General features: G+C 47.1%; 1 protein-coding gene across 4 annotated transcripts in view; it reads left to right on the top strand.

Moving 5' to 3' along the window:
• Window positions 1-18,408, top strand: part of DCAF4 (DDB1 and CUL4 associated factor 4) — a 31,336-nt gene extending 12,928 nt beyond the window's left edge. For 2 of the 4 annotated variants that reach the window (XM_087448281.1, XM_087448282.1), the window contains exons 2-14: window positions 6-102; window positions 2,270-2,370; window positions 2,817-2,974; window positions 3,696-3,778; window positions 5,035-5,137; window positions 7,064-7,207; window positions 8,113-8,162; window positions 11,738-11,817; window positions 13,633-13,731; window positions 13,861-13,958; window positions 14,800-14,973; window positions 15,342-15,456; window positions 17,331-18,408. In XM_087448281.1, coding sequence (XP_087304407.1) covers window positions 14-102; window positions 2,270-2,370; window positions 2,817-2,974; window positions 3,696-3,778; window positions 5,035-5,137; window positions 7,064-7,207; window positions 8,113-8,162; window positions 11,738-11,817; window positions 13,633-13,731; window positions 13,861-13,958; window positions 14,800-14,973; window positions 15,342-15,456; window positions 17,331-17,521 — 1,485 coding nt within the window. In that variant the 5' untranslated portion in view covers window positions 6-13 and the 3' untranslated portion in view covers window positions 17,522-18,408. Of the gene's footprint in view, window positions 1-5; window positions 103-2,269; window positions 2,371-2,816; window positions 2,975-3,695; window positions 3,779-5,034; window positions 5,138-7,063; window positions 7,208-8,112; window positions 8,163-11,696; window positions 11,818-13,632; window positions 13,732-13,860; window positions 13,959-14,799; window positions 14,974-15,341; window positions 15,457-17,330 lie in introns of all 4 variants that reach the window. The other 2 variants (XM_014784372.2, XM_087448283.1) reach the window with 2 other exon arrangements.
• Window positions 18,409-18,943: the final 535 nt, after the last annotated feature.

Genomic DNA, 18,943 nt, shown 5'->3' with positions numbered 1-18,943 from the left:
TTTAGGAGCAGAAATGCATAAAAGCAGCTGGCAGAGTAGAAGACATGGGAGAAGGAGCCACCAGCAGTACTCTTGGTCCAGACAACACGGTTCTAACGAGAGGCAAGTGCTGTTGCCCAGTGCAACAGTGTTCTAGCATTTTCCAGCACCCTCACGTGCACGTGAATCACTGGGGGTCTCATCAAAATGCAGAGTCTGGCGTGGGGTCTGATGAGAGTCTGGATTTATAACAAGCTCCCAGGGGGTGCTGCTGCTGCAGGTCAGCCTGCCTGCCACACTTTGGGTCATGCAGAGATAGGGCCACTCTCTTCTTTCTTTTCAGAGTGACCATGACTTCTGGCCAGAGCATTAGCCATAGGCTTAGAAGTAGACATTATCTAATACAACTGGAGAGCTCTTTCTCCATTTTGTAGACTTGTTTTCTCTCTTCTTTTCTTTTTTTTGAGCCAATGAAAATAGCTTTCTGGAAACCTAATTTCATTAATTCAACCTAAGTCATTAGAAAAGCTATACATATAATACAGTATTTAATAAATGCAAAAAAGTGTAAAGAATAATAAAATGAACACTGTGTACCCACCACCCAGCTTAAAAAATATACTTAGTTGAAGTCCCCAGTATAAACATTTTCCACACTCTGCTTGTTTTTCTGCATGAAGGAAATACAAACAATCTAATCTCAGAATAAGATACCCCCGCACTACACCGCATGCCAGGAGAAGCCGCCTCTTCCCAGTTCAGGGCTGCTGACGTGACTTCTGGCCAGAAGTCTACACAGCTGCCTCCTCACCGAAGGAGACCCATATGCCAGTTTCAAAACTTTTCCACACTCTAGACCTCCTTTTGAAATGGACAGAATTCTACTTATAGAGTCAGAAGATGTCAAATACCAAGATACTTCTCTAGAATAGCTTAACCCAAACAGTAACAAAAAGCATCAAAATGTTGTGGAAAGAACAAGGGCTTTGGAATGAGGTCTGGGGTTGACTCTCTGCTTTTTCCTATGTGAAATTGGGCAAGTTACGTAATCACTGTGAGTCATTCTTCTGGTACAAAACAGAGCTAATACTTCTCTTGTTAGGTTCGCAATGATGTATGTAAAGCCCCTAATGGGCTGCCTGGCTCTGAGTAGGCCCTCAGTACGTGGTGGGCCTCATTAGGTGCAGAATAAAATCTGTTACTCTAAGCCAGAATCCCAAACTTGACCCGTATTGTAGAAAGATCAGGACAGTGCCCAATGTTTGTATGTTTTGTAAGGAGAACCATGAATACTTTTTGGGCCCCAGGTCTTCCCGTAAGAGTACAACATGTAGCAAAATGTGACCTGAGAAGAATCTCGAGTCCGCTTTGGCAGAGTCATGTGGAAACATGCTGGACAGCCACCTTCTGGGCTCCGTGTGGAAAGAATGGAGCAGCAGTCCTTGGACTACAAACGTAGACATCTGTCATGACATGTAATCCTTCCTCCTGCAGCTGATCACAGATGAGCTGCCTCAGGAAGCTCCGGGCCATAAAAAGGGAGAATAAATAATTTTCTCTGGAACCATACATAGTTAGTATTTATAGACAAAAGAGAAAGTTCTTTCATTCCTTCAACCTAGGTTTGCAATTTGTATTCTTTTTGGTGGGATGGGGAGGGGGAAGTTCTTGATTTTCAGGTAGATTTTATCCAGATTCAAAGTTAAGACTTTTGCTTTGTCATTATATCCTTCAGACTCTCAGTGCCACAGAAGCCACTTATAGCTTTGCAAATCGAGTGTTTAAAGCATGGCTCTATCCCAGTATTACTGAGCAAATCACCTCTGTGCCTTGAACCCCAGTTTCTCCGTCTGTAAGGTTGGGTAGCCAAGGAAAATTTAAACTCTTTGTACTGCTGAATCCAGTGAAATTCACATGGCTTTATTACTGCTGTTGAGCTGACAAATGAACCCAGATGGTAACATTCTCACTGGCAAAGATTTCTGTTCTCCTTTTCATCTGGAAAATTCCAAAAGACCTCAGAATGCTGAAGTGAGGAGATAAGAAAAGAGAATTACTGATACTTGCATCCTCTTAAAGAAAAAAAAAAGAAACCAAGACCTTGCCCTAACTTGGGTGTATTTGGAGTAGGTAAACTGCTTTCAAGGGTCACTGCTCCCCAAGTAATCAGCAGGGTCAGAGGGTTGGGGGTGAAGGCTGTAGAACTGCCTGAGCTGCTCCCTGCAGGACCCCATAGTCAAAATGACTGCAACTCAAGCCCTTCACTGCAAGTTACCCTGACTGTCAACAGGTATAACACAGGGGCACAAGAGTGCCAACAGGATGCCGGCCACGGCGGTGACGAGGCCCCGTCGACCTCATCCAGCACGGCTGGGAGTTCTTCTGTGCCAGGTAAGCAGTCTGCTGGGTAGGACTCCTCTGGCCCTGCCGGGGGGAAAGATGAAACCTTGTCCTGCCTCGTCATCCGGTTATGTCTGTTCTGGCTGCCCTTCTTCTTCAGCCCTGTGTGTCTTCACTTGCATGTGAGTACACTCCATGTATGTCAACAGCCCATTCCTGCCTTGGAAGAAATTCTGGGAGCAAACTGAAACACTAACCGGGAGGACCTGGATGTGTCAAGAATGGTGATCCTGAGGCACGGGAGCCTGAGGGGTGATCTGGCTTCCCCTGGGACTGTACTAGGCCCCAGATGGTGACTGGCAATGCTGGCCCGCCTCCTGCCCCTCGGAAAAGACACAGAGCTGCGAGGGGTGGTAGGCAGACCACTGGGCTCCTTACCAGATGGGTCAGTTCACAGTGTTTTAAGTTGAAGTGGATTTTATTTCTTTTGGCTAAAGACCTACCAGGTTATTACTTTGACCCGGAAAAGAATCGCTACTTCCGCTTGCTCCCTGGACATAACAACTGCAACCCACTCACGAAGGAGAGCCTCCGGCACAAGGAGATGGAGAGTAAAAGGCTGCAGCTGCTAGAGGAAGAAGACAAGCAGAGAAAGGTGGGCTCCACACTCATGGGGGTCACTGTGTCTCCTCCACTCCTGCCAGTTTCCATCCACTGCTAAAAGGTGCTAGTTAGATGCCCTGTGACACTTAACATAGTGCACTTCAGGGAGCGTGGCAGTAAATTGTCTGACAGGAACCTAATGAAGAGAAAAGAACAGGCAAGAAATCCCCTCCTCCCTCCCGTCTTTCTTTATTTGCTAAGTTTCATCAGTAATTCCAACATTTTGTCCTTCCCGGGGGAATCTTGGGAAGCAGCATGATACCATTTCAGTAACTGTATATTTTAAATAGAAAACCAGGATGTGGTTTGAATATGAGAGTTTCTTCTGTCCCTTCTGGGCATTAGATGCCAGGACATTTTGATGGTTATGGGGGCCACAGAATGGAAAATCCAGGCCGCAGTGTCACCAAGGTCGAATGGAAAGCATGATGCAGACCTGAGTGTCCGGTGCCGTTCCTGCACTCATTAGCTTGACAGGCATAAATTGATGGGGGTCTTGCACAGAGGCAGTGAGCAGACTTCCCAGCTCACACGTACTTTCTTGGGATGGGCTTTTCCTCTTGCCAAGGAGAGGACATTAGCAAAGGAGACCATTGGATTTTTAATGCTTATAATTTCTGCCAACTTAATACCTGTTTCTTCTAAAAACATTCTCTGTTATCCCATAACAAAATTTCATTGAATCTTTTTTCTTTTTCTTTTTTTTAATTTAGAAAATAGCCAGGATGGGATTTAATGCATCTTCTTTGTTACAAAAAAGCAAGCTGGGTTTTCTCAATGTCACCAGTTATTGCCGGTAAGACAATGCCTCGTTGTGTTTTCTTCATGAATGTTCTTGTCCTATTTCTTATTTCTGTGGTCCAAGAATCTAATCAGGATAGACTATGTAACTGCTCTGTGAGGAGTCTTCACAATTGAGGGGCTCCAGCTCACAACTTGGCCTTTTGCTACTAAACCCAGCCCTGAGAAAATCATTTTCCCTCTAGAGCAAGGAGAGAAACTCCTACAGGAGTCCAGGGAGAGAGGAGGGGAATCTAGGCAGAGAAATTGGGCAGAAATTTCTCAAGATGTTCCCTCTGTGTTACTCTTAAATCATTTTTAGTTTAGTAGAAGGTCTTATAATCTCATTCCCATGAGACTTCTGCCTCCTTTTCCCTTTCTAATGAGTTGTCACCAAAAATGGAGCATTAAATGGATGTATGTAAACTAAACTTTATCTAAATACTTGTGATATCTGATAGAATTCTAACTAAAACCCTGTGAGATAGGCTGATACTTCCCCCAGTTTCCAGAAGAAGAGACTGTGGCTCAGAGTGGAGTGATTTGCTCAATGTAAAGCTTTCTAGAAAGGGCAGGATCTGTCTGATTCCAATGCCTGAGCTCCTAACCCCAGCATTCTGCTGCCTCCCGCAGTGCGTGAGCAGGTGAAGAAACAGCATGAGTTTGAGTGGCTTATAGGGGGCACAGCTCTGTCATCTTGGAGCAGGGCCTCCTTCAGGGAAGATCAGCCATGCAGGAGATACCAGTCAGGGCAGGTAGGGCTGCCTCTCCTGTATTTCCCTCCTTCTGAGAGGGAAAAGAGGTAAAGGTATAGTTAGAAAGATATGTTCTTCACCCGAAAATATGCCTTGTTCTTAGTGGAGAGGCAGCCATGATGCAAAAGAGGGAAAGGGGCAGTAAGATGGGTGGCTGCGTACCTGGGCTCTTCATTAGCTGCGTGGCCTTCAGTATGTTGCTTCATTTCTCAGGCACATTCTCTTTGTCTCAAGAGAAAGAGTTGTACTAGATGATCCAAAAACAAATCTCTTCAGTTCTAACTTTCTTTGACCCTGTGAATGGGCCACCTGTTCTTTGGTTTAGTTTTCCTAAGAGTTCTAAAATTGAGATTATTTGGGATCTTGCTCAGCTCCATTGCTGAGAAATAATATGGAGAGGGCTGACTAGGGGAGATGGTCTTCAGGGTATGGGATAGGGCAGAGCCCTTGAGTTGTCTTCATGGATACCTAGGTATGGCATCCATGCCCTCCCTGCGCTCCTTTTTCCCCTCTGCAGTTTAGCCCATGAGCTGCGACTGAGCTGCATGGAGAGGAAAAAGGTCCAGATTCAGAGCTCGGATCCCTCCGCTTTGGCAAGCGACCGATTTAACCTCATACTGGTGAGTGGGCGGGAGCTACCTGTGGGTGCCAGGGGTATGGCTGCCATCCCCTGATGCTTCGTGGCTTAGCATTAGTTTTTGTCAAGCCTAGCTGTGTAGAAGCCAGTTGCCATGAAAACAAATGGCATCCTCTTGGTTTTATGGTTTTAACAAGCACCTGCCAGCACCTACCAGCTACCCACTGGCAGATGCCAAGCTGGCAGGGCAGGCCGTGCTTTGACTATTGTCACCCCCACTACAGCTCTGTCATTTGACATGAGAGCATGGGCCTACCACATATTGACTAAGAACCATCACAGAGGAACTTTCCCTTGGGTGTGTCATGGACACAACTCAAGGTACAGAGTGGCCCAGGGGCTTCTGATCCTTCCTATACTGGGGCGGGATTTGGTGGCTAAACCTGAAGCTCCAGTGTCCTTCAGGAGCGACAGCATATTACTCCCTGGCTTGCTGTCCCTGACCTGAGTAACAGGGGCCTGCAGGCCTGTGTCCCTGGGCATGCACATCCAGCACCCCTCCATCACACCATTTGCAAGGAGCAGAAAGTCCTCTGCTTTTGGTTAGACCTGGGCTGGAAGCCCAGGGGACAGAGAAATGTTGGCAGGGGACCAGAGGGTCCACTGCAAACAGAAGGAGCCAGAGTACTGAGTTCAACTGGGAACTCAAGGCCACAGGGAGCATGGCCTGCCCTGCTAGCCCTGTCCTTCCTGGAAGCCAAGGGAAAGCTGAGGAGAGTGAGAGGATGCAAAATGGAGACCTTGGCCCCGTGATCTGCTGACAGGCCTGGAGGCTGAAGCTGCAGAATTGACCCTTGAGGTCTTGCCCCAGGAGACCTCAAGGGTCTTTCCACGTTAGGGGTGTTGGGGGCCAGGACTCACATTCTTTCTCCTGTGACTTTACCCCCCTAAGTGTTTGGGGTACAATTTGGCCTGAATCAGTAGAATACTTTCTTGCAGTGGATTTCCCTCAGGAGCCCCTTCCCTGGGGTTCTGGGGTAAACCAGGTGGGGTTCATATGCTGCTTAGTAGGGCTTGAGCCCCTCAGTCCTCATGCTTTGTCTCACACAAGCTCTGTGCTAGCCCTTGGAAGATCTTCCACATCACCCAGAGTTGCACATGACTGGCTGGCTGGTGTGACCAGAGGGTGGGCAGGGGCAGTTTGCCACCCAGGGACCAGTTTTTCAGATTTTACCCTAGTCCCTGGTAATGCCTTTTCAGGACCATAACTGTTCTTCCTGAGTACACTTGCAGAATGAGTACAGTTTCACCAGCCGCCAAACCCACAGGTCTATGTATGTATTATATTTATAAATATATATAAAACACAAAATAGAGTGTTTGCTTTGAAATAATTATTAACCACATTTTTTAATAAAAAAAAAATCCTAAAAATAACCCACATCCCAATGCAGTCTTCTCTATTGTCATTTTTCTTTTCAGTGCAATGTCTTTTTTTTTTTCCTCCTGGTGGTAATCATAGTGCCTGTGTGATGGGAATACAATTTTGTGTCCTCCTTTTATTCCTTGCTGGTTAGAACTAGCATTTTCCATGCTGCTGCGTGGCTTTCATGGTGGCCATCTGCTCTGTCACTTGGCTCATCTGAATAGTTCCTCTGGATGGACATTAGGATTCTTCCAAACAGTGAGCGGGGTCACTGTGCAGACCTCAGACTTCCTGGCGGTGCCCCCTCACTGCCATCCTCATCCTTGCTCCTGAATTGTGAGACCAGACACCTGTTAGCTTTGCCCAACGATGGCTACGCCAAGGAGGGACAAGTCAGGTCCTCTCCATGCTCCCTCATGGATGGGAGCTCTTACCAGGTGAAAATGCACAGAGCACAGGGGCTGGGAGAGACAGGCAGATGGTCTTAGGCAGCCCACATATCTCAGCCTGGGAGGTCACCTACAGTCCACTTCCCCTCTCCAGGCGGATACCAACAGTGACCGGCTCTTCACAGTAAACGATGTTAAAGTTGGAGGCTCCAAGTACGGCATCATTAGCCTGCGCGGTATGAAGACGCCCACGCTCAGGGTGCATATGCATGAAAATCTCTACTTCACCAATCGGAAGGTACATTGCCCTTCCCTTTGGCTTTGCAGTGCCCTTTGCCTTTGGATCCAAGGGCACTGCAAGAGTTGGCCAAATTCAGAGAAGAAGAGAGAACCTTGTGAAGAAGGCGGGGCTCGGTTTCCTCATATTCCCAAGGGAAAAATGGGGTTTTAGATCCTGCAAACCCGTAGGGGAAGAAATGGGCCTCAAGAGTTTCTTACCTTGGAAGAGAAATGGCTTTAGATGGGGGAAGGCTTGAAGCAGTGTGTTTTAACTGGTCGTAAGGCCCTTCCCTCCACGAGGGTAGAGTTGATCTGAAGGAACCCAAAGCACAGAGTTCCAGTGGGCTGAGACAGCCTGGGTGGAGGGGCCTCTCAGTGCGTCAGGGTGATGCATTGGTCACTCGGCCAGTCTGTGGCCAACACTGAGGTTTACATAAATATAAGGAGTGTGCTGTCTAAGGGGCAACCTTTAAATGGTGGGATGACAGCTACATCTATAAGAAGGTGTGACTTTCTCTTCTCTCGGGACATGGGCCACAAGATGGCTGCAGGTAGAAAACAGATTCTGGGTGAAGTGCGATACAGTATGCCTTCAGAGTTAGGTTTGTCCCTGCCATTGCAGAGAATTCATCCCTGCCCTGGAGGGTATACCAGGTGTCTCACTGAGAGTCCCATGCTGATGATGAAGGAAGGGGCTGGGGGTTACTTCCTCCCTGTCCCTCTCAAGGCTCTATGTGGTAGTGCAGGGAGCTTCCCTGTTCTCAGAATGCTTGTTCCAGCCCCTTTTAAAGGAGCAAGACCTGAACAAATAAGTCACATGTCTGTATCCCCACAAGTTATTCCACAAGAAAGCTTTTGTCTGTTTCTCTCCATGAGTTGGCTGTCAAACCAATCTTTTCATCTTGCTGTGTGCTTCCTCACCAGGTGAACTCTGTGTGCTGGGCCTCACTGAATCACCTGGATTCCCATATTCTGTATCTTTTGGCAGATGAAGAGGTTTGGTGGGCAGGCCACGCCCTGATGTGTGGACCAGGGCGTCTGTGGGGTTTGTGAGAGAGCATCTTAGTGGCCAGAGGTCGGGCCATTCTGCACCCTTTAGGAAAGAGCAGTGCCTGGGGAGAAAACAAGGATTCCCACGGAGCACAGAGAAGGAGTTGAGGTCCTGGGATGACATTGATGTCACTGTGTGCCAGACACTGGTCTGGACCTTGAAAGTTGGTGCTTTAGCATACAAATAAAGCAGAAAGGAGTAGTAAAGCCTTGGGAAGGAACCCCAAACCTTCCTGAGGCGAAAGAGGAGCCAAGAGCTGCAGAGCTCTGGCAGGGGGCGGGCACCAGAGAACGGGGATTCATTTGGCATGGGACATGGGTCTGTGGGCTCTGGGCCTAAGGTCCCCGCCAGAGGCAGCTTTCTTTAGAGCTCTCTTCATTCTGGTCTCTGCCTTTCCTGAGAGTCATCAGGGCTTTTTTGCTAGGAGCAGAGTAATGCCCCGTCAGGGTAGCTGGGCCCTTGCTCTGGGATCCCTGGGGGCTCTTGATGATGCACAGGACGACTGTCCATCATGTGCTTCAGGGAATAATATTGTTTGACCCAAAGCCACATGTTAGTGAGTCTTGGTTCATTTCCATAATAAATGAGTTCTCAAAACTACGTGACCACTCGTGGTACCTTACACCTACTTCATGAGTTGTCATGAGGTTAACATTCGTTAACGTCTATGAATGCTAAGTGCTCAGTATGTCGTGGGTCCTCAAGAAATGATAGCTGAGTTGGAACTTATTGCTTTCTTAATTTGTTCCACAGTGCTCTATTTCAAAGGGTTTAAAGCCTAAATTAGAGATCAGGTTATAAATTTTATGTAAGACAAACACAGAACTGCGTGTGTTCTGTAAATTGAAAGTTTTATGTGGTTTTCGTTTGGTGGGGTTCTGTGGGGTGATGGGACCTGTTACTGTGATCTTACCAGAGGACAGAAGACAACAAGCCTTAAAAGAGAGAAGAGAAGAACCTTGCTCTCATTTCTGATCTTAGAGCAGTATGGCATTTCTCATGTTTCTGTGGGCTAGGCAGAGGATAAAAATCCTTACAACTGGGTTTAAAGAGTGTGGTCTGTTGTAGCTTGAGCAGCGGCTTGCCCTCTGGTGGTCATTTCAGGTAATCTTCGGGCTTTTGCATGCCTGCTGCTTCTGCTGAAGTTCATGGAACTTTCTCCCTTTACAAAAATGGCACCTTGTTCAGACCTGCACTCTGCGTTTTTTCCCAAAGAGTGGTGGGGGTTAGACTGAATTCTTTTGACACTTACTGGGATCTTCGTTAACCTGTGGCCTGTTAAAGGATTAAATCTGTGATAAGAGCCCTGTAGCTATCATACAAAGTTTGAGTGTAACCTAGGTTTCAGCCACAGTAATTACAAGTGCACATGGGTAAGCACTCTCTCCCCACATCCTCACCCTCCAAGCCCAGAAGCAGAGGAGGTTTCTTTGGGAAGGAATTGAGCCGCCCAGCTTCAGTGTTCTCGTTTATAGTTTCAGCAGCCTCTATACTAGAGATATTTAACGTGGGGCCCACCACCCAAGGCAACGTGACACGCACACATCACACATTCAGACAGTCAAGAATATTATCCAGTTGCTTTGCAAAAATTTACATTTTTTGATGAGGTGTGTGTTCATCCCCCCAACATCTATTAAGCATATCCAGTCCCTGTGCAAGCTGCTGGAAATGGGCAGCTCAACAGGTAATCAGTCTGTGCAGTGGTGCCTCTGGGGCAGTTGGATGCAAAGGGGAGGCAAGGGTTGGGGCTGCCTTCCTGGAGGTGATTCCCTCATGGGAAGGAGGAGATGAACTCCCCTCAGAAGGAAGAGTAGGGAGAGAGCTTGGCACGTGGGGCAGCAGTGAGTGGTTTGGTGTCCATGATGTCTCTGGCTGGGTAGGTTATAAGACTGAATCCTTGGGGCTATGGGATGCCCCTGGAGGATTGTGGCTGTGGAGTCATTTCTTATATAGGGTGAGACCTCAGGAAGGCTGCTATGAGACTGAAGAGGGCAGTGGAGAGGGTATGAACTGATGGGCGGGAGTGGAAGAGAGGGCACGAGTCTAAAAGGCTTAGGATCTAGGCCAGGGTATCTTGGTGATAGGAGAAGGTCCGAGGATGGAACTCCAAGAGTGGTGGTGTGGAGGTCAACAAGGAGCGTGTAGTTAGAAATTGTGCTATGTGACCATGGGGCAGGACTGGAAAGTGTTCATCAGATTTAGAAAATAAGGATGCATTGGAGACCCTGGGGAGAACATTTCACTGGAAAGGTGAGTGTCAGACCTGGGTAACAGGGGTTGAAGAATGAAAGAAAGGCAAGGAAGTGGGGGTAAACACAGGTTCCTCTTGAGAGAAGTGTGGCTGTGAAGGGACAGGGAGAGAAACCAAATCCATCAGACGACAGATATCCAATAGGAAAGTCGGCAAAGGATATAAAGAGGCAATTCAAAGAAAGGGAAGCTCAGATGACTATAATCAGATGACAGTACACCCAGTTGTAGTCATGGGAATGCAGATTAAAATAATAATGAGTTGTCATTTTATGCCCATTCAGATAAGCACAAATTTCAAAAGTCTGATCGTGCCAAGTTTTGGCAAATGTGGAGAAAGGGGAAAACTGTTGGTATAAACAAATAGATAGAACCACTTTAGGTTGAAGATGCGTGTACCCTCCATCGCCACAGTTCCACTCCAGGTATAGACACTAGAGCAGTGTTTTCAAACTACAAGTCATGACCTATCAGCAGGCCCTTAAATCAGTGTGTGAGCAGCATTTTTTAAATGAAGTAGACTAGAAAATATGTTTCATATTTATTAAGGGTAAATATTTTATGAAAATTTTGTTTCACATATTTGTGTGCATATAGCACATTGTAGTGTAAAATTAAATTCTTACCATGGGTTTAAGAAACACTGCCTTAAAGAAGCCTCCGCCTCATAGGAGTGGGAGACAGGAAGAGATACTCATTCCAGCAGCAGAACAAAAAAAAAAAAAAAAAAGAGAAGAACCTCCATGCCCATCAGCAGGACACTAGATCAATTGTGGTATATTCATACAAAGGAGTGCTCCTTGGGAAAATGAGAGAACTGGAGCTACAGACATCAACACAGATGAATCTAGGAAGACAATGGAGACTGAGAAGTTGTAGAAGATACTCTCTGTGATGCCATGTGTATCTGTTTTAAAAACATAAACAGTTCTTTATATTGCTCATGGATAAATATGTCGTGGAAATATTATAACATGGCCTAGAACTCAGAGCAGTTTTAGAATAGGGAATTTCTCTGGGTGAGAGAGAAGGGAGAATTGGACTGGGGAGGGGTCAAAGACGACTTCTTGCTGTATCTGTGACGTTTTTTTCCTTGAAAAAAATCTGAAACTAAATATGGAAAATGTAAACGTGTTAAATCTGGCTTATGAGTGTTGTTCTTAAATTTTTTTCTGAAGGGTAATAATGCCCATTCTCCTCCCAGAGGAGAGGCTTGTACTTGACTGTCCTTAACAGCTCTTCTAGGCTGTGCCTCATGGGGATCGCAGAGACTCCAGGCTGTGCCACCCTGCTCCCAGCATCGCTGTTTGTCAGTAGTCACCCAGGTACAGGGGCCTTTTCCTTTGGATGAGGAGGTGCTCTGAGGGAGGTCTCTGTCCTCTGCCTCCCAGGAGCTGCCGCCAACAATACTTTAAGCTCCATGGCAAAGGCTTGGAGAGGAGGAGTGGGAACCACAGGCTGGGTGAGCCCAAGTCAGAGCCCACAGGGTGGGCACGGTCTGCAGAAGCCCTTGTGAGAGGATTCCCTAAAGCTGACCCAAGGTTCCTACTAGAAGCATGTGCATCCTTATATCTCCCCTTCTTTTGGGTCATTTCAGCAGCCAGAACAGTTAAAAGTGTGCGTAACCACAGCAAGAGATCAAAATATTTATTTGGGCTGCCTGTACAGATCATTCAGAAAACATCTTTTAAGCTCCTACTATATGACAGGTGCGATCAGAGATACTTATATTCTGTCTGGCTGAAGGCAATTGGACTTCTCCTTCCTGGCAGCATTCTGGATATTAAGTTTTCAGTCTTTCAGAGAATTAGGATCAATTAGACAAGGGTCAGGCCTCTAAGAATGCAGGCTTCAGGCAGGCCTGTCATGAATCCTAGCTTTGCCCCTTAGCAACTTGAACAGATTGCTTAACCTCTGTGAAGTGAAGGTAATACTATCTCGTCAGGCTACATGGAAGATTAATGAGGCAACGCACACTTAGCCTGGTGCCTGGCATTTCATTATACAGCAAGCATATGAGGCAGGAGTATGTATTATCACCATTTTACAGATGAGGAAACTGAGGCAAAAAGAGGTTCAGAATTTGCCTTACAAAACTAATCCGTGGTGTTAGAAGTCAGGATAGTGGTCTCCTTTTGGGGGGAGTGGGGAGGTAGTAATGGGAGGAGATATGAGGGATACTGGAATGTTGTTCTTAACCTGGGTGCTGGTTACATGGCTGTATTTACTTTGTGATAACTCATTAAACTACGGACTTATGATTTGTGGTCTTTATGTATGTTTTGTCAATAAAAAAGTTTTATTTATTTATTTTTGTGAGGAAGATCAGCCCTGAGCTAACATCCGATGCCAATCCTTTTTTTTGCCGAGGAAGATTGGCCCTGGACTAACATCCATGCCCATCTTCCTCTACTTTATATGGGACGCCGCCACAGCATGGCTTGACAAGCGGTGCATCAGTGCGTGCCCGGGATCTGAACCTGCAAACCTCAGGCCGCAGAAGCGGAGCGCACGCACTTAACCGCTGAGGCTTAGGGCCGGCCTCTGACCTCTGAAAAAGTTTATTTTAAAAAATGTTTTGCTTGAGATCACACATCCAATAGTGTGATCTGGGATTGAAACTCTCTCATCTGGGGCCGGCCCCGTGGCTTGGTGGTTAAGTGAGCGCACTCCACTGCTGGCAACCCGGGTTCGGATCCCGGGCGCGCACCGATGCGCTGCTTCTCCGGCCATGCTGAGGCCGCGTCCCACATACAGCAACTAGAAGGATGTGCAACTATGACATACAACTATCTACTGGGGCTTTGGGGGGAAAAAATAAATAAATAAAATCTTTAAAAAAAAAAAAAAAAAAGAAACTCTCTCATCTGGGACACCACACTGCCTTCCTGATAGCTGTTAGTACTTGTAACACTACTGGGAAGTCAGGGCAGATGCAGATTTCCACTCTCAGAATAACCACTTTTGAGCCAGGCACCCCAGCTGAGTGTCTCTCTCTTGCTACCGCAAAACCCAGAATGGGGCCTCTGAGCAGCTATTACTGGAGGTTTCCCAAATCTGAGTGATCCCTGGCCTGGCAGTGGGGAGGGAAGCTCTCCGTCCTAGAGGGCAGCCGTGCTTTACATTCACTGTCCGCTCAGCAGGAGACCGGCCTGGCATGCTGTGCAGTTTCCGGATCCCTGGGGCCTGGTCCTGTGCATGGTCCCTGAACATCCAGGCAAATAACTGCTTCAGTACAGGTGAGCCGTGGCTGCCTCGCAGGTCCCCAAAGTAAAGGATTTAACAGGCCTTGAACCCACTGTCCAGCAGTCCCTCTCCCCAGATTGCGAGTGACACTTGTTTCTCCACCCCATCTCTGTCTCTGGCAGGCTTATCTCGGCGTGTCCTGGTGACCAACGTGGTGACAGGACACCGGCGGTCATTTGGGACCAGCAGTGATGTCTTGGCCCAGCAGTTTGCTCTCATGGTTGGTTGGATTGGGAAGGGCGTAATGTAAAGTTTCCTGAGAGTGGAAGTTTTGCTGGATTGAAATTGGATTCCTGTGTGGCATCTAGTCCTCCTGCATCTTTTACAGGGGAAAAGAGGGCGTTGGAAAGGATTAACGGGTTACTTCGTGAATATGTCTGCACTGAATGAAAGTTAGCAAGGCCTGGCTGTGCTGGCTTTAAACAACTTCCTATTTAAATGAATTGCTAGCAGTTCCTGAGTACTTAGATTAGCCGGCAGGACAAGTAATTAATGTATAAATTGAGTCCTACTTCATAGCACTTAATAGTTTCATACACAGCTTTCAAGTTACACATTTTATAAATTTAAAAATTAAAATTCTAGTCATTACTACATTTCAAAGAAATGCCACCTTTCTTTAAAAGTGTGGAGCAGGGAGTGTGCCGGCCTGCACCGGCAATAAGCACAGCGTTCTTGTTGAGGTTTCTCAGCCATCTGCCCCCCCCTGTTTGGGACCCACGTCTTACTTGGATCTCTGATCCCTCCTACTCCATATGCACCACCCCAGCTTCTCACGAACGACTTTGGGGGAGACAGGGCGCCATCACTTAAGCTTCAGAGTAAGGCCTAAGATGCCAGTGCAGCCAGTGGGGAGAATGCTGGAGGACACATGGGGTCCAGTTCTTTTACCCTTCCCCAAGGAACCCTTCCAACTCCACTGAGGGTCAAACCCTGACCAACCCATCTCCACCCACAGCTCTGACCCAGTGGCTGAGATAGGGGAGGGGAGGCAGGGGTTGTGTTCTGGAGGCCGCACCCCTCCCAGCCTTGGAGGTACTGAGCTGTTCCACTTTCCACAGGCTCCTTTGCTGTTTAATGGCTGTCGTTCTGGAGAGATCTTTGCCATTGATCTGCGTTGTCACAATCAGGGCAAGGGCTGGAAGGCCACCCGCCTGTTCCACGACTCAGCAGTGACTTCTGTTCAAATCCTCCAAGAAGAGGAATCCTTGATGGCGTCCGACATGGCTGGAAAGGTAGGGGTAACACTGACTTTCTCAAGTCACTGGAGCTAGTGGCCCAGAACTCTGCCAGGTGGAGGGGCTCTGCAGAAGAGACCCTCATGCCAGACAGCAGTGGGGGAGAGGCAGCTGGAGACTAGGCAAGTATGGGCTGGACAGGGCAGCTACTTTACTGCCCACTGGGAGCCCAACTGGTCTAGACAGACGTGAAACTGGTTCTGGTCCTTTTGATGAACTCGAGGGCTCAGGAGTTTGAGATTGAGATTCCCCTAACCAGAAGAGCTCTTGGGGTATGACCTTGCCCTCCCTGGCTTCTGGGCCTGGGGTTCATGGTGTATACCTGCTGGACCCTCCCTGACAGCCCCTTGTGCTGTTTCCCACAGATCAAGCTGTGGGACCTGAGGACCACTAAGTGTATAAGGCAGTACGAAGGTCACGTGAACGAGTATGCCTACCTGCCCCTGCACGTGCACGAGGAAGAAGAAATCGTGGTAGCAGGTACCTGGGGAAGGGGAGATTCCATCCATCAAATACTATCCCTTAGGCTCCCCAGCAGCTTAAGCAGCAGAGGGGTTTGGAGTTACTCCAAAACAGAATGGAATAAAGGGGACTGTAGACCGGGGGTGGGGAGACTAGATGGTACATAGATATCAGATATTGGATTACTAATTAGATATTAGTAAGCAACAGTTCAAATGTCCACCAGTTGCACAGCCCTCTGTTCCCGCATCAGTGAGCAAACACCACCTCAGAAACGGGCAGGTTAGATGCAATAACACATAGCATCTTGGGGGACCTGGGTGTGGGGTTTAAATCTGTTCACCAGGTCAGCGTTCAGTGTGACCCTTGTCCCATGTACAACTGTCCTGTTGGAAAACTTCGGCTCCCTGTTCTTTGTGCTTGTATTTCCACTAGAGGATGCTAAGAAAAGAAATTAAGGTCATTGTAAGGAACTGATTCTTGGACCTTTTAACAGCATCCCTGTGGCTCCACGATCTGTAGAACAGGAGCAGAGCTACCTAGCCACTGTACCCCCTTGAAAGGAGTTACAAGTTGATCACAGATTATACTGTTTCTGGGCTATACAATATTCTGATAGCATGCAAGATCAGTGGTTTTACATATGAAATAGGCCCTTGACACGAAGGAATATGTTCTCAGTGTTCACGAATCCTCAAGTTTGCTAATATTCCTACAGAAAGTACTTATTCCCCATGAAACTTTTTTGGCTAAGCAGCATCACTTTGTTAGAATTTACTTAGGCTTATTTACTACTCTCACCATCACAAGCAGTTAGCTTCTTTTTTAAGTCTATTTTCCAAAAGTTTTCCTGTCAGAAGGGTTTCTGTGTGCTGAACAGAGAAGAGGTAAGCCTTGTTGAGAGGCAGATGCGGGTCGTGGGCTAGCTGCAATTATCAGTGAACTGTGCAACCTGAATTCATCCATAGCCAAGGGAGCACCTATGGTCATAGAGTCACTTTGTAGTCAGAAGCCAGCCCTGATAGCCTCGTGGTTAAAGTTAGGCGCGCTCCGCTTCGGCAATACAGGTTCGGTTCCCGGGCGTGGAACCACACCACTTGTCTGTCAGCGGCCATGCTGTGACGGTGGGTCCCATAGAAGAACTAGAAGGACTTACACCTAGAATATACGACTATGTACTGGGGCTTTGGGGAGGGGAAAAAAGAAAGAAGACAAAGGCTACCAAATTTTTTTTTTTTTTTTTTTTTTTAAATGAGAAAAGCACAAATGTGAAATCCATGAACGCCTATGGTCTCTTTCCACTGGAGATCTCTAGTAGCATATATCATGTGTCTGGGCTACCCTAACCAATGGTTGTTAGATGTCACATTCCTCAGAACTTTGAGCGCTGAAGACTTTAACTGGTCTTATAAACTGAACCATTAGATGAGACAGAGCTCTGGGGAGAGTTGTTACCTGGTTTGTCCCCAGGACGTCATGAAAAGAGATCTTCCTGGTTACTGTTTCATAAAAAGGAAATGAGTTGTATGTCATCTAGACTAGGTGGGCTGGGCTCCCTCTTCAACAGCTGTTGACACCAAGAGAAGCAGAATGCCCACCTGTTAGCCAGGAGCCCGATGAGCCATCCCAGTTGTCACACAACCAGCCATTGCATCTTGTCGCTTTGAATACCTTCAACCTGTTACGGTTCTAGAGCACCAGGGGGACCCAAAACCTTGATTTTCAAAAAGTACATATTATCAGTAGAAGTAATTTCCATTTGTGAGTTTGTGTTTTGGCTCACATGGAATCACATTTAGCCCTTAGGAGTCATGAGAAGCCATATCCACATGTGCACAAGTTCTCCTCTGCATTCTCTCACTAACCTGCCACATGTCTTCCCTCTTTCTTAGTGGGCCAGGACTGCTACACGAGAATCTGGAGCCTCCACGATGGCCACCTGCTCAGAACCATACCCTCCCCACACCCCACCTCCAAGGCCGACATTCCAAGTGTGGCCTTCTCTTCTCGGCTCGGGGGCTTCCGGGGAGCACCGGGGCTGCTCATGGCTGTCCAGCAGGACCTTTACTGCTTCTCCTACTAAAATTCTCCTATTAAACTAAAATTCTACAAGGTGCAGCTTGGAGAGATGTGGATTTGACTTAAAGGACTAAAGAGTAGCCATACTGCCACAATTGCTGTTTCCAATGAGGGCATTTTAAATGGATGCTCTGTACACAGATCCCATCCCTCTGGCTGCTGTGGAGAAGGTACTGTGTTGTATGTGGAGACATTTCAGTAAAGTTATTTCAGTTAAGTTGTGGGCTCAGAGAGTTTGAAAGTCCTTTTTATAAAAGGTACATATTTCCTTTTCTTACTGAATTCCTTAGAATAGTTCCCCACCCTTTTTTTTTTTTTTAAAACAAAAAATACTTTTCTAAGGGCTGAAGATTGGCAAAAACTAAAATAACTAAAGCTTCTTTTACCAAAAACCCTTTTGAGAAGCCTAATGATGAGACTGGGTGAGACTGTTAGGGTAGTCAGTGCCTGAGTCCCAGAAAAACAGGCATCTGTACTTGAGAAGCCAGCTAAAAAGAAGAGGAAGGGGGGACATTGTTTCTCTGAGTCTCGAGAGAAAGATTTAAGGCTGGAGTTCAGAGTCATTAAACTAGCCTTCTCAAATTCAGTATCAGTAGCAGATCTCTGGGATGTTCCTTTCATCGTCATTTATACGCATTGGAAAGACAGGTGGATCTTTTTAAATGCTAGAGGTTTTAAACAGGCCTTAGCATGCCTTTGTTGAGGCACCTTCCCAAATGTTAAGTCCAGCAGCTCCTGTTTCTCTCATGGTGACTTGAATGTCAGATTCAAGAGCCCTTTCTCAAAGAAAATTGGCTTCGACTTTGTGTAATCTCGAAGCAGTTTGTCAGATGTTTATACAAAGTGTTCAAGAGCCTGTCTTTCTACCAGACAATAAACTGGAAAGAACCATGGCGTGGTGATGTGTTGCATCTGTTAGTGATTTAGAAGATCATGGAGTTTGGCTACTGTAGCAACAGACCAGCTGCAGTAATGTCTACTCAGATCTTAGTTGAGGAAAAGAAAGAAGGGTAGAGACTGAACCAGCTTTACTTTGCTGGAGAGCATCCAGGTGCCCCTCCAGATCCACTTGGTGCCCTTCTTCACCTGCTCTGCACGTGCCCCAAGAAGCTGACCTCTGGACTACTTCAGTGGGCCCCCTGGCCCCAGCTGGGTTCAGGCAATGGAACATACCAGCAGGAAAGCAGAGGGCAGGAGAGTGAGGTGGGATTGTTAGTTCCCTGGCTCCCCTCCTGCTGGGCTGTGGGGGGCTCTGGCTGGGTTCCTCCACCCAAGGCCACAGCTTCCATTGGAACGCAGCTCACTCTGGGTTCCAGTAACTTCTCTCCATTTGTCCCTTCAGACCTACAGCTGGTAATTGCACCTCACTGTTGCTAGCCCAGGATACTTTACCAGTGAAACTTGCTTCATTTACCCCTTGAGTGTT

Source organism: Ceratotherium simum, chromosome 24 (assembly GCF_057802395.1).
Source record: "Ceratotherium simum simum isolate JZ-2026a chromosome 24, ASM5780239v1, whole genome shotgun sequence".
Taxonomy (NCBI): Eukaryota; Metazoa; Chordata; class Mammalia; order Perissodactyla; family Rhinocerotidae; genus Ceratotherium; species Ceratotherium simum.
The sequence above is the reverse complement of the archived record's forward strand: the minus strand, read 5'-3'. Positions and strand labels throughout refer to the sequence as shown.